Source organism: Pyrus communis, chromosome 4, assembly GCF_963583255.1.
Source record: "Pyrus communis chromosome 4, drPyrComm1.1, whole genome shotgun sequence".
Classification (NCBI taxonomy): Eukaryota; Viridiplantae; Streptophyta; class Magnoliopsida; order Rosales; family Rosaceae; genus Pyrus; species Pyrus communis.
Window position 1 is genome coordinate 9,521,646 of NC_084806.1, and position 12,645 is coordinate 9,534,290.

General features: G+C 37.8%; 2 protein-coding genes across 2 annotated transcripts; both read left to right on the forward strand.

The window, feature by feature from the left end:
• Positions 1–2,218: 2,218 nt before the first annotated feature.
• On the forward strand, positions 2,219–8,057 carry LOC137731190 (dihydrolipoyl dehydrogenase 2, chloroplastic-like). The gene is made up of 15 exons (XM_068470292.1): positions 2,219–2,786; positions 3,268–3,414; positions 3,571–3,705; positions 5,273–5,381; positions 5,534–5,658; positions 5,833–5,958; positions 6,038–6,118; positions 6,329–6,391; positions 6,488–6,562; positions 6,642–6,720; positions 6,814–6,914; positions 7,021–7,134; positions 7,280–7,393; positions 7,479–7,550; positions 7,652–8,057. The coding sequence occupies exons 1-15, from the start codon at positions 2,466–2,468 to the stop codon at positions 7,694–7,696; spliced, it is 1,707 nt and encodes a 568-aa protein (XP_068326393.1). The 5' UTR covers positions 2,219–2,465; the 3' UTR covers positions 7,697–8,057.
• A 3,147-nt stretch (positions 8,058–11,204) lies between these two features.
• On the forward strand, positions 11,205–12,194 carry LOC137732651 (uncharacterized). Its single transcript, XM_068471951.1, has one exon. It carries the CDS (start codon positions 11,205–11,207, stop codon positions 12,192–12,194), a length of 990 nt encoding a protein of 329 aa, XP_068328052.1.
• The last annotated feature ends 451 nt before the right edge of the window (positions 12,195–12,645 follow it).

Here is a 12,645-nt window from a genome sequence, read left to right on the forward strand (position 1 = left end):
ATTTTCAAATTGATTTGAAATGTTCACTTACGTTTGCTTACCCGAAGGCAATAGACCAAGCTTGAGAGGACTAGGCATTTAGGCTGGCAGTGGTGGGCCCATCACTTGCCTTTGGTTTATTGGACTGCTAGAGAGGGGTTTTTGAGTTGAAGGGCAACATTGTTATTTTTGTCCTTACCTTCACCAACTAGTGGAGATGCTCTATAGTTTGGGGAAAGTCCTAGTTTTGTCCTTGTAGTTCGCAATTCAACTTTGTAATTAAATGACATACAGTAAGTATGCCACTTTATCAATGAATTCAACATGTGAGAGGCACACATGATAGTTTTACACCTTCAAAAAGTTAAATTTATCATCACATGGATCATTCACATGTTAATTTCGTGAAAAATTTGACAAAAAAATAAATGATTATTCATTTTTTCTTTGACATAAAGAAAACTTCATTGATCATAATGAATATATACAAGAATGTGTCATGTGCGTATATTCTTCCTCAGTGTTCAATCTTTTCATCAGAAAAAATTCGCACAAATTCATAAATAAGGAATGACTACCACAACAAGAACATGAGTACCATTATAGATCTACCACAAAGACGGCAAACACAGCATATCTAACACTGGGGCACACAAAAGCCATTAGAAAAATAACGAAGCCACAAACAACTCGCCGAATCAATACAACATAAACCCACTAAGTATGACAAAACAAAACAAAACAAAACAAAACGAATAAAAAAGGGTAAATTGTAGCAATTGATCAATGGTCCCTCAACTTTAACTCAATTAGAGCAATGATCTCTCAACTAAAAATTCATTACCATTGGTCCCTCAACTTTAATCCAACTGGAGAAATGGTCCCTCGACTTTAACCAAACTGGAGCAATGATCCCTCAACTTTAACCCAATTGTAGCAATGATCCTTCAACTTTAATCCAATTGTAGCAATAATTCTTCCAACATAACTCATTTTGACAAAATTTTAACGAAGTTGACGAAACAAACTATAGCTACACGTTTTGATGACTTGATGGACCTCAATTGTAGCAATGGTCCTTTCAACATAACTCATTTTAACAAAATTCTGATGAAGTTGACGAAAACAATTATAGTTACACATTTTGATGAGTAGATGGACCAATGATAATGGATTTTTAGTTGATGGACTATTACTCCAATTTGATTAAAGTTGAAGGATCATTGCTACAATTTTCTCAATACAAAAAAAAAAAAAAAAAAAAAAAAAAAAAAAAAACCACCCCGTAACGAAAGCATCAATCATCGAATCTCCTCGGTAAGATTATACGTTTTTAGTAAAGATATAGCCACGGTAGGAGGAGCTGCAATAAATTTGGCCAGGTAAGGCAACTTAGTCACTATCGGCTGCACACAATCACCATAAAAAACAAGCCATTAAAAGTAAATTTGAAACCACCACAACTATAAATCATATCCAAAATCACAAGTCAATTCCAAACTTATAGGACATAGCCTGGATTGAGGAAGAATGCTCCAACTAAGTCTAGCAAGTTTATCGCAAAACGGTGGGAAAGAGAGGGAGAACGCTAGGCATCACTGGAGACCAGTGAAAAATGGTAAGAGAATGGTGGGGAAGGAACGAGGGACAGGAGAAGCTTGGAAAAGGGTTGCTGCCCACCCCAAGCTTAAGAGGTCGACAACTCGGATCTAGGGTTTCTTTTGAAAATGAAAAGGGTATGTTTTTTCTTTTTTTTTTCTTTTCTTAAGTGATCATCCTTTGAAAACAATTTGCAACTACATAAGTATATTGTGAAAATTGAAACCACATAACCCAAGTAAAACTTCAAAGTTCAACACGGTCATATTTTGGCTTTAAATATATGGTTTGGTTAGGATTGATTTTAGCTATTTATATGTACCAAATAAATTGACGATTACGGTAAATAGTGTCTTTGCATGCGTAACTCGTCAATCATCATAATTTCATACTAGCCTACACTTTCTATGTGATAGCAGTTTTCTGCACATGGGCTTATGCAGTAAAAGATAGGGGTTTGTGCAGTATAGAATGCGGCAAGATGCTTTGATAACATGCATATGAAGAAAAAGAAATAAAATAAATTTTTGTATACGCAAAATGACATTACTGTTCATAAATTTTAAAATACTTTATTGAATTACAATTAAATGACAAAATCGTCTTTTGATTGAGAGTGAGAAATTTGCCAAGGTAATATAGATTTTCACCTGCGGTCGTCACACTAGTTTACACCCAGTCGGCTCCGTGCGCATTTTAGCAAACATGCCAACTAACCTGAAAGAGAGGTAGTTCATCCGCCGCACTTTGATATCTCCGTCATTCCTTCTACCTATTTACTACTCAACGGACCATTCGAGGCCTCCTCCCTTTCCTTAATAACACACTCCCTCTCTCATTTCCTTCATTTTCTCTCTCTAGATCCTCTCTCTCCTCACATTCCCAAAATGCAGGCCTCCCTCTCTCTGCCCTCCCTCTCCCACGCCGTCCCCAGATCAAACTACGTCGTTCAATCCGCCCTCCCTCTCCCGCCGTCCAAGCCTATCAATCTCCGATTCTGCGGCCTGCGCCGCGAGGCCTTGGGATTCTCGCCTCTCGCCCACTCCGACTCGCACCGCGTCCGTTTCTCAGCTCCTTCCCGCTCTGCAACAATCTCGGCTTCGTCCTCCTCCGGCAATGGCAGCCCTTCCAAGTCGTTCGACTACGACTTGCTCATCATCGGCGCCGGCGTCGGTGGCCACGGCGCTGCTCTCCACGCCGTTGAGAAGGTACGCTCACTCCCACACTCTCCACACACTCCTTTTAAATTTTGCTGAGAATTTGCAGCCCTGAGCTTTGGATTCAGCTCAATTATCAGTGATTGGGTGCTGTTTTAGCTTAAATTTGACTCTAGAAGCTTCGATCGTCTATGCTTTTTGCTTAATAGAGTATACTGGCTACAAAGCTTTGATTTTTATTTTCCTGGCTTATTCTACATTAAATTGAATTATTCGGTCAAGGTACCGAAAATGTACATGCCGTAAGTGTATCTGCGTATATTTTATGTTCTGGCAAGAAATACATTAGCTACAAGCCTACAAAATTTTAGTTTTTGGTTGAAAAATTAATTCTTGGACTTAGATTATTCATGTGAATGTATATTTTGTAAGTGTGTGTGTGTGTATATACGTATATCGAATTTTTTCGTGTGTTAACGAATGATCCTTTAAGTTGAATTAATTATTTTCTTTCCTCAACCGAAAAATGCAGGGTTTGAAAACTGCCATCGTGGAGGGAGATGTGGTGGGTGGAACATGTGTTAACAGGGGATGTGTCCCATCTAAAGCTCTTCTGGCAGTTAGTGGTCGGATGCGTGAGCTTCAGAATGAACATCACCTTAAGGCTTTAGGTTTGCAGGTAAATCATAGTTCTGTAATATCAATTCAATTGCATGTACATGTATTTTCACGTGTAAATGCAAGAAATTGTCATCGTATATTGGTTACTTGCAGTAATGGTCAGTTGTGAAATTTTTTGTATCTTATAGTGCTGCTTTCTTGTGACTTACGTTAGGTTTCAGCAGCTGGATATGACAGACAGGGAGTTGCTGATCATGCGAATAATCTTGCAACAAAAATTCGTAATAGTTTGACCAATTCTATGAATTCTCTTGGAGTGGACATTCTGACAGGTGTTGGTACAATTCTGGTAAGTCGTACGCTCTTTCAAGTATATTTGGTGACTGACACAAAAAAAATGTTCTTGTGTCCAGTTAAAAAAAATGAAGCTTGTTTTGGTACATTGTTGAGCTCATTAGGGCATGGCTATAATTAAGTTTGAGATCTCTCTGTTGGGTTTTTTCCAGCCCATGATAAGTTGTCCTAAGTCTATTGGGAATTAATAGTCTTAGAGGATTAAATTGTTTTCCCAATTGGAGTTAGTTTCTCAATTGGAGAATGATTGATAACTAGATTCCAATTAGGATTAGTAATCCTTATTGAAGAAGACCCTTATTATGTCTATATAAAGGGGCTATTCTACTAGTTTTGAGAGGGGAACAAAACAATAAATTGTATACCACTCAAGGGATTAGAGTGAGAGAACATTGTAAAGTGTGTGAGAGAGAAAAGAAAAGAGATAGTGTATTTCTTGTTCTTGTTCTTGTTCTTTCAGGTTTTTCGTCAAGTCCCAGTTCTACAAATTTGGCAAGATTATTGGTTGTACTCATTATTGATATAGTGAAAGATTGTTGTTGCTGTCTATGGACGCAGACACATATTGTCGAACCACACAAATTCTTGGTGTTATTTAGCTTGGTTATGGGTAGTTCGATCAGGGGCAGTCTGGTCATGAAAAGTTCGATCAATGGGAGTCTGGTCAAGAGGAGCAATCCTATTATGGTATACCTTCCTCATGGTCTGGAGTGGGAGATTGTTGGGTTTTTCCCAGCCCATGATAAGTTGTCCTAAGTCTATTGGGAATTAATAGTCTTAGAGGATTAAATTGTTTTCCCAATTGGAGTTAGTTTCTCAATTGGAGAATGATTGATAACTAGATTCCAATTAGGATTAGTAATCCTTATTGAAGAAGACCTTTAATATGTCTATATAAAGGGGCTATTGTACTAGTTTTGAGAGGGGAGCAAAACAATAAATTGTATACCACTCAAGGGATTAGAGTGAGAGAATATTGTAAAGTGTGTGCGAGAGAAAAGAAAAGAGATAGTGCATTTCTTGTTCTTGTTCTTTCAGGTTTTTCGTCAAGTCCTAGTTCTACAGATTGGCAAGATTATTGGTTGTACTCATTAGTGATATAGTGAAAGATTGTTGGTTGTACTCATTATGTCTATATAAAGGGGCTATTGTACTAGTTTTGAGAGGGGAGCAAAACAATAAATTGTATACCACTCAAGGGATTAGCGTGAGAGAATATTGTAAAGTGTGTGCGAGAGAAAAGAAAAGAGATAGTGCATTTCTTGTTCTTGTTCTTTCAGGTTTTTCGTCAAGTCCTAGTTCTACAGATTGGCAAGATTATTGGCTGTACTCATTATTGATATAGTGAAAGATTGTTGTTGCTGTCCTGTGGACGTAGGCACATATTGCCGAACCACGTGAATTCTTGGTGTTATTTATCTTGGTTATTTGTTTTCAATTTCTGGAGATTGTTCTATTTTTCCCATTCTTAAACACGATATTCTCAACACTCTCATACAACATAAGTGTTGGCATCCTGATAGTTATCCTAACATTGGTTCTCTTGTTTATGGAAAATCCAGGGCCCTCAAAAGGTGCAAATTGGATCATCTGACAAAGTTGTAACTGCAAAAGATATAATCATTGCCACCGGTTCTGTTCCTTTTGTTCCTAAGGGGGTTGAAGTTGATGGTAAAAATTATATGTTCTTCTCTTTCTTATTATCTAATGGTTTGATCAAATAAGTTTTTTGGTTTTGGAAGACATGTAAAAGTTAATAGATTTGAGAACATTACTTGCTGGCTTAAGGGATCTTTGTGACTGACTATATAATGGACCTCCAGGAAAGACTGTAATTACAAGTGACCATGCACTCAAATTGGAGTTTGTTCCAGAGTGGATTGCGATTGTTGGAAGTGGTTACATAGGTCTTGAGTTCAGTGACGTGTATACAGCACTTGGGAGTGAGGTTTTCATTTATCTTCTGAGTTTTTACAATAATTCTATGTGAAATTCGCTAATTTTATTGGTCAATCAGTAACTTCTCTCATGTTTTATTTATTTTAATTTTTCAAGACTTTCTTTACGATCTAGGAGTTCTTATCTAACAAGGCATCCTAGATTAATCCTAAGTATTTTGTAGGTTACTTTCATTGAAGCTTTAGATCAGCTTATGCCTGGTTTTGATCCTGAGATTGGAAAGTTAGCCCAAAGGGTTCTAATTAATCCACGGAAGATTGATTATCAAACTGGGGTATTCGCATCCAAGGTAAGCTGATGATTGACGTTTCTATCAAGTGTTTCCAGGATTTCTGTTTCAGTTTTTCACCTTCTTTGGTCTCTTATAGATCACACCAGCCAAGGATGGGAAACCAGTCACCATTGAACTAATTGACGCAAGGACCAAGGAACCAAAAGAAACTCTTGAGGTAATTAATTGGATCTGTTGCTAATTTGTAGATTAACCTGCTGTGGTTCTGTTCTTGAAGTCTGGTATATGTTTAGACTTCCAAATTGATGACTTAGTAGCTTGAGTGCTTGCCTTAACATTACTATAGGCATAACTGTTACAGTTCATAAGTATGAAAGGTTTTTCAAGGGATTTGTGATAGACCATTGTACTCTTTATATTCTCCCAGGTAGATGCAGCACTAATTGCAACAGGAAGAGCGCCATTCACACAAGGTCTTGGATTGGAGAATGTATGACATCTCGATTAACATTTATTTAATTTTGGAGTATATACAAAGTTATTCAGCAAATCAGCAGCAATAGTTTCTGACATTATTTTTGTGCAGGTCGATGTAGCAACACAACGTGGCTTTATTCCTGTTGATGAGCGCATGCGAGTAATAGATGCAAATGGAAAATTGGTATGTTGCAAATTTTCTTGTGATCATGAACTCTCGCATCAACTTATTGATTGTTTCTGACCTGAATTTCGAATATCAGGTTCCTCACCTATTTTGCATTGGTGATGCTAATGGCAAGATGATGCTTGCTCATGCAGCCAGTGCACAAGGAATTTCAGGTTACGGCACCTAACTAATTTCATTTGAATCTCCCTCTCGCGCTCTCTGTCTCACGCACAAAAACTTAACAATCTTCAATACCTTTTTTTTAGTGGTTGAACAAGTCACAGGAAGAGACCACGTGCTCAATCATTTGAGCATTCCTGCAGCATGTTTCACTCATCCAGAAATCAGTATGGTTGGATTGACCGAGGTGAGCAATTTGCCAGATTTTTGTTTTTATGAGGTTACGCTTTTAATTAGAGATCTTGTAGCTTTCATAAATATTGGAAGTTTAACTAAACAATGACAATTTTCAGCCTCAAGCAAGGGAGAAAGCTGAAAAGGAGGGATTTGAAGTAAGTATCACCAAGACCAGTTTCAAGGCCAACACAAAGGCCTTAGCAGAAAATGAAGGAGAGGGACTCGCTAAGGTGCTTTTCTCTCCCTTTTTTCCAAATCTATCTTTTGACCATGCAGAAATAAGTACTGAGTACTGGTGTTGTCAATGAATTGTTCTTTATCGCTGTTATGTAGTGTGGATATTAACGATCCTCTTTCTGCTTTGTTTTCATGCAGTTGATATACAGACCAGATAATGGAGAGATTCTTGGAGTTCATATATTTGGGCTACATGCCGCAGACCTTATTCATGAGGCATCAAATGCGATAGCACTGGGGACACGTATTCAAGTAATTTCCCATTCAAAGCTAATGTGTTTGCGTACCGCTGCACTCCTAACTTTCAGTTGTATTTAACTTCCATTTGATCTTGCAGGATATCAAATTTGCAGTCCATGCACACCCTACTTTGTCCGAAGTCCTAGACGAACTTTTCAAGTCAGCAAAGGTGAGCTGCTGACAGCGTCTTAAACCACGCTTCACGACTATGCCAGTTATTTTTCCTGATGTGTTTTTACCTAGTTATCTTTTTAAATTATTGTGGGGCAGGTAGCTCACGTTTCTAGCCCAGTAAGTGAACCAGTTGCAGTCTAATCTTCCTCAATGCTCGACTATAAATTTTGAAGATATTTGCTTGTAATAGGGAGCGTCAGCAAGTTTTATATCACAAGAAAGAAGAGATCAACACCCAGAGAAAAGAAGGAACTTGAGGGAATCAAGGACGACTTGGCCCGAAATATTTTTCGCCTTTGTAGCTTGGATTCTTAGTTCTGTTCATGGCTTGAAGAAACACTTGTATTCATAATTGTTGTCATATGGAAGCATTGTTTTTTTCGTAGTTGTAGACAATATTTTTCTCATAAGAGGCGGGTTTACTACTAAACTCTACTGTTGCTTTAGCATAATAGCAGTGATTAACAATAACTGGAGAATGTAAGGTGGATCAGTTATTTTCCGTTAGGTTGGTTCCGACCGGTTTTCGTTCTTAAAATTTAAATTGTTCAGGGATGGAAAATAAGGTGCCATTTATAATTCTTTTTCGTCAGTCAAAAAATCATCTCAGTAGCATTGGAATGAGAATTACATGAACTAAGCCGAGCCTGGTAGCACAAACTTGTAACTAAGTAGGGCATTAAAGCGATTGATGGATGCTGGAGCCTTGGTCAAGTGAGGTATAGTTTGTTGAAGTTTGTTCGCCTCACTTTAAGCACGCCCTAAGCTCTTTGGGGGCGCCCTGCCCTTACGAGTGGGGTAGCGAACAAACAAACACACAAAGAATTACATGAACCAACAAATTATGCGACATTATTTGACTAACAATTAGACTCGTAACTTTCAAAATTGCAAGCACAGTTTAATAAACATTTCGTTTTCAGTTTTTCCAAAATCGAAAACTGAAATGGTTTTGGTTTCCAATATTTTAATTTTTTTTTAAATTGAAAACTAAAATAGTTAAAAGTAGTTACCAAACACACTTTAGATTTTAAAATTTTGAAAATGAAATGGTTATTAATTATTTCTAATTTTTTTTAATTTTAAAATCAAATAAACAAAAAAAAAGTTAAACCAGCCACGCTTTTGTAGCATGTAATGATGATGAACAGTCTGAATGAGTTTTCACTAATAAACAAAGCATTTTCTGATTGGAGTCGGTAAGTTTGAGTACAACAGGGAGTTTTAGTGCTTGTAAAATGTTCTTCTCCCTCCAGAAGAATAATTTAATTGATTCAGGTAAGATATTAGAGTGAACTAAAAATATTTAATGAAAGAATAGGATATCAAGTGTTATTTCATTAATAAACATATTGAACGGCAACATAGCAATCATGAAATTTCAAACCTGAACAGTGATGAAAAACTGTTAGATTTTTTGTGGGTGTTGGAGGATGAGGGAGCTTTCTTCATCTTCACTTTGGGGGCTTTGTGTGTCTTGATCTCTGACGAATTCTTGAGGTGCGGGTTCATGCTAGATGGCTGGTGCTCTGCACGGCGGAATAGGATGTCGGTGTCTGCTAGGTTTTTTAGTTGTGTGTTTTGCTAGGTTTTTGAAGGATTTGACACTATTTTGAAGGAATCGAAATGGGGTGGAATATGCGCGAGGATCCCGAGCAAACGACGCCTACCTACTGTAAGTACAAATTTCAATTCGTTTTGTGCTTCGTTGGTTCCTTTTTTTATTCCCGTTATTCTGGGTTTGTTGATTCCAAAATCTTTGTTGGTGATATGTGGGTTTCATTGATCGTTTATTCAAAATGCTTACTGATATGTTGTAGAATGTGGGTCATATAAGTGCTTTGTTTATTCTTGTCAAGAAAAAGGTTGTTTGGGTGTTGGTGGTCCAGGGGTCCGTTGGGTGCTTTGTATTTTGTTGTCGAGGAAAATGTATTTTGGGTGATAGTGGTCTTGAGGGTCCTTTGGATAATTGTTTAACAAACAAAAGTTCAAATTTGGGTGTTTTTGTTTTGTTTTGTTTATTCTACCAAGTGGAATAATGAAGGGTCTTTTTGGTGTTTTGTTTGTTGGAGATGGGTGGGTTGTTTTCAAATTCAATTTTATTCAAAATGCTTACTGATTTGTTGGATAATGGGTTCCTTTTGGGTCCTCTTGTGGTTTAGGGTGGGTGTGGTCCTAAGGTTTGTTGAATATGTTGAATTGCAATTGTTTGCATTTGGGGTGTGGTCCTAAGGTTTGTTGGTTGCATTAACTAGGGTATTTTTGGTGCTTTTTTTTGTTGGTGAAGAAGATGTACTGTTTTCTTTATTTAGGGCTTAGGGCATAGGTCTTAGGGCTTAGGAAGGCTTAGGGCTTAGGGGTTAGGGGTTAGGGCTTAAGGCTTAGGAGGGCTTAGAGCTTTGGGCTTTGGGCTTAGGGGTTTTGGGTTTGGGGTTTAGGGCTTAGGGCTTAGCGGTTTAGGGCTTAGGGCTTTTCTCTGCAATGTCCTTTGGGCTTTGTTTTGTTTACATTTGGGGTGGGCTGTGGTCCTAGGGTTTTAACTTTTTTTTTTTTTTTTTTTTTTTTTTTGGTGAATTTTAGGTTATCCAGTACTATTTTCAATTCATTTGCATTATGGTAGGGAGCTCGATCATGAATACTATTATAGGGGGAAGTTGATTATATAGATTATTGCGACAAGGACTTAATGTCTCTTCCTGTGATAGATGATATGGTGGAAGCTCTACGATATAGTGAGATGTTCATGAACTACTATTACAAGATTCCCAACATGGACATTAGTAATGGTTTGAAGCCCATTAGAGTGATGTCGATGTACAGAAGATGTGTAACTTTGTTCCAAGGGCTCGACTATTAGACATGTACATTGAAGAATTGTCTGCAAAAGAAACCATTACCAAGGAACAACATTTTATGGAGTCTATAGAGTGCAACGGTCCAAGCATAGTGGTTATTGAGGAATTAAGTGATGAGGAAGGGGATGTTATGACAATAACTTGTAAACCAAGAAGAAGAAAAAAAGGGTTGCTAGCTATTGAAGGACCCTCAGATAATAAGGGGATGTATGTTGAAGAAGAGGTGATGGTTATGTGCTCGGATGATGGTTTTCACCAAGAAGAGGTGGCTAATACAAATGTGGCTAAGGTTGAAGATGTACAAGTTGCTGAACAAGTTGAGGTTAAAGATGTACAGGTTGATGAACAAGGTGAAGAGGAACACAGTGATACCTTCTTTGATGTACTTGTTAATTTTGAAGGAGACCAAGAAGGAAGTGATGAAGAAGATCCTGAAGAAGACAATGACTTTGTAGGGAGTGATGAAGATAACCTAAAGTTTGCTAAGTATGATGTGATTTAGGAAGCACATGAGGTGCAATATGAGCAAAGAACACAAAGGCAATCTCAGAAAAGGAAAAAAAAAAAAGGCAAACTGAGGAGAGTAATGAAGGAGAATAAAAGCAAGTCAATGAAGGAGAATGCGAGACAAAAAGAGGAAGGACAACAAGAGGTTGAAAAAGCTGGAGATAAGGAGGTGAATCTGGTTCATGATCCATATTATAATTTTGATGATCTGGAAAGTGTACATTCTGAAGATGAAGAAGGAGGCAAAAAAAAAAGAGCATTATCCAAAGTTTAATGAGAAAACGGACATGAAGAATCTAAAATTTACTCTGGGGATTATTTTTAGAGACAATGTGCAATTCAAGAGAGCCGTCATGATGTATTCCTTAGTGAATGGATATGGGGAAATTCATTTTCATAGGAATGAGAAGTTGAAGATTACTGTCAAATGTGCAAAAGACTGCCCTTGGATGTGTGTTGCTGGCAAGATGTATGGATCAAACAACATCCAAATCAAGACAGTCATTGATGACCACACATGTGGGAGAACTTGGGCAAATAAGAACATGACTACTTCTTTACTCCCAGATTTGTACTTGAATCGGATAAAGCTCAATCCCACATGGCCTGTCGAATCCTTTTTATCCACTGTGGAATCCGAGTGGAATCATGGGTGTACAAAGATGAAGGCTTATAAGGCATTGAATAAAGATTTCAAGATTATTGAGGGGAAACATGCAGAGCAATATACAAAACTATGGGATTTTGTTGAGGAAGTAAGAAGAACTAACCCTGGAAGCACTGTGAAGTTGAAGTTGGATGAGGGAAGGTTTCACATGATATATGTTTGCTTGGAGGCATGCAAAGAAGGCTTTAAGGCAGGATGTAGATCTTTGATAGGTTTAGATGGATGCCACTTAAAGGTTTTACATGGAGGGCTGTTGTTATGTGTTGTTGGCATTGATCCAAAAGATGAGACATGGATTATTGCTTATGCAGTGGTGGAAATGGAAAATAAGGCAACTTGGATTTGGTTTTTACAGCTGTTAGCTGATGATGTGAGTATAGAAAACCAAAATGGGTGGACATTTATTAGTGACAAACAAAATGGACTAATTCTAGCATTTCAAAAGGTTCTCCCCAGATGCCACCACAGATTCTGTGTGAGGCATTTGTACACAAAGTATATGAATTTGTTCAAGGGGAAGACTTTGAAGGATGCTTTATGGGGAAATTACCAAAAGAACAACGGTTCCACATTTCAAAAAGGCGATGGAGGAGGTTTAGAAGCTAGATGAGGAGACCTACAAATGGCTAGTGAAGAAGCCTGCAGCTCAATGGAGTAAGTCCCACTTTGATACCTATCCAAAGTGTGACATGTTGCTAAATAATTTGTGTGAATCATTCAATGCAGTCATACTAGTGCTAAGGCAAAAGCCTATTATAACTATGCCGCAAATGATTCACACTATGTTGATGAAGATAATTCAAATGAGGTGAGGTATAATGATGAAGCAAGTAGGAGATCTCTGCCCTAAGATTAAGAAGAAGTTGGAGGAAGTTAAGCTCTTAAGTGGTAGGTGCACTGCACAATGGTCAAAAAGGACCAAATTTCAAGTGGATGCTAAAGGTGGGGAACAATATGTGGTGGGCTTGGTTGACAAAACATGCTCTTGTAGGAAGTATGACTTGATAGGAATACCTTGCAACCATGCAATATCTGCCATCCATTTCAAGAGAGAAAAACCT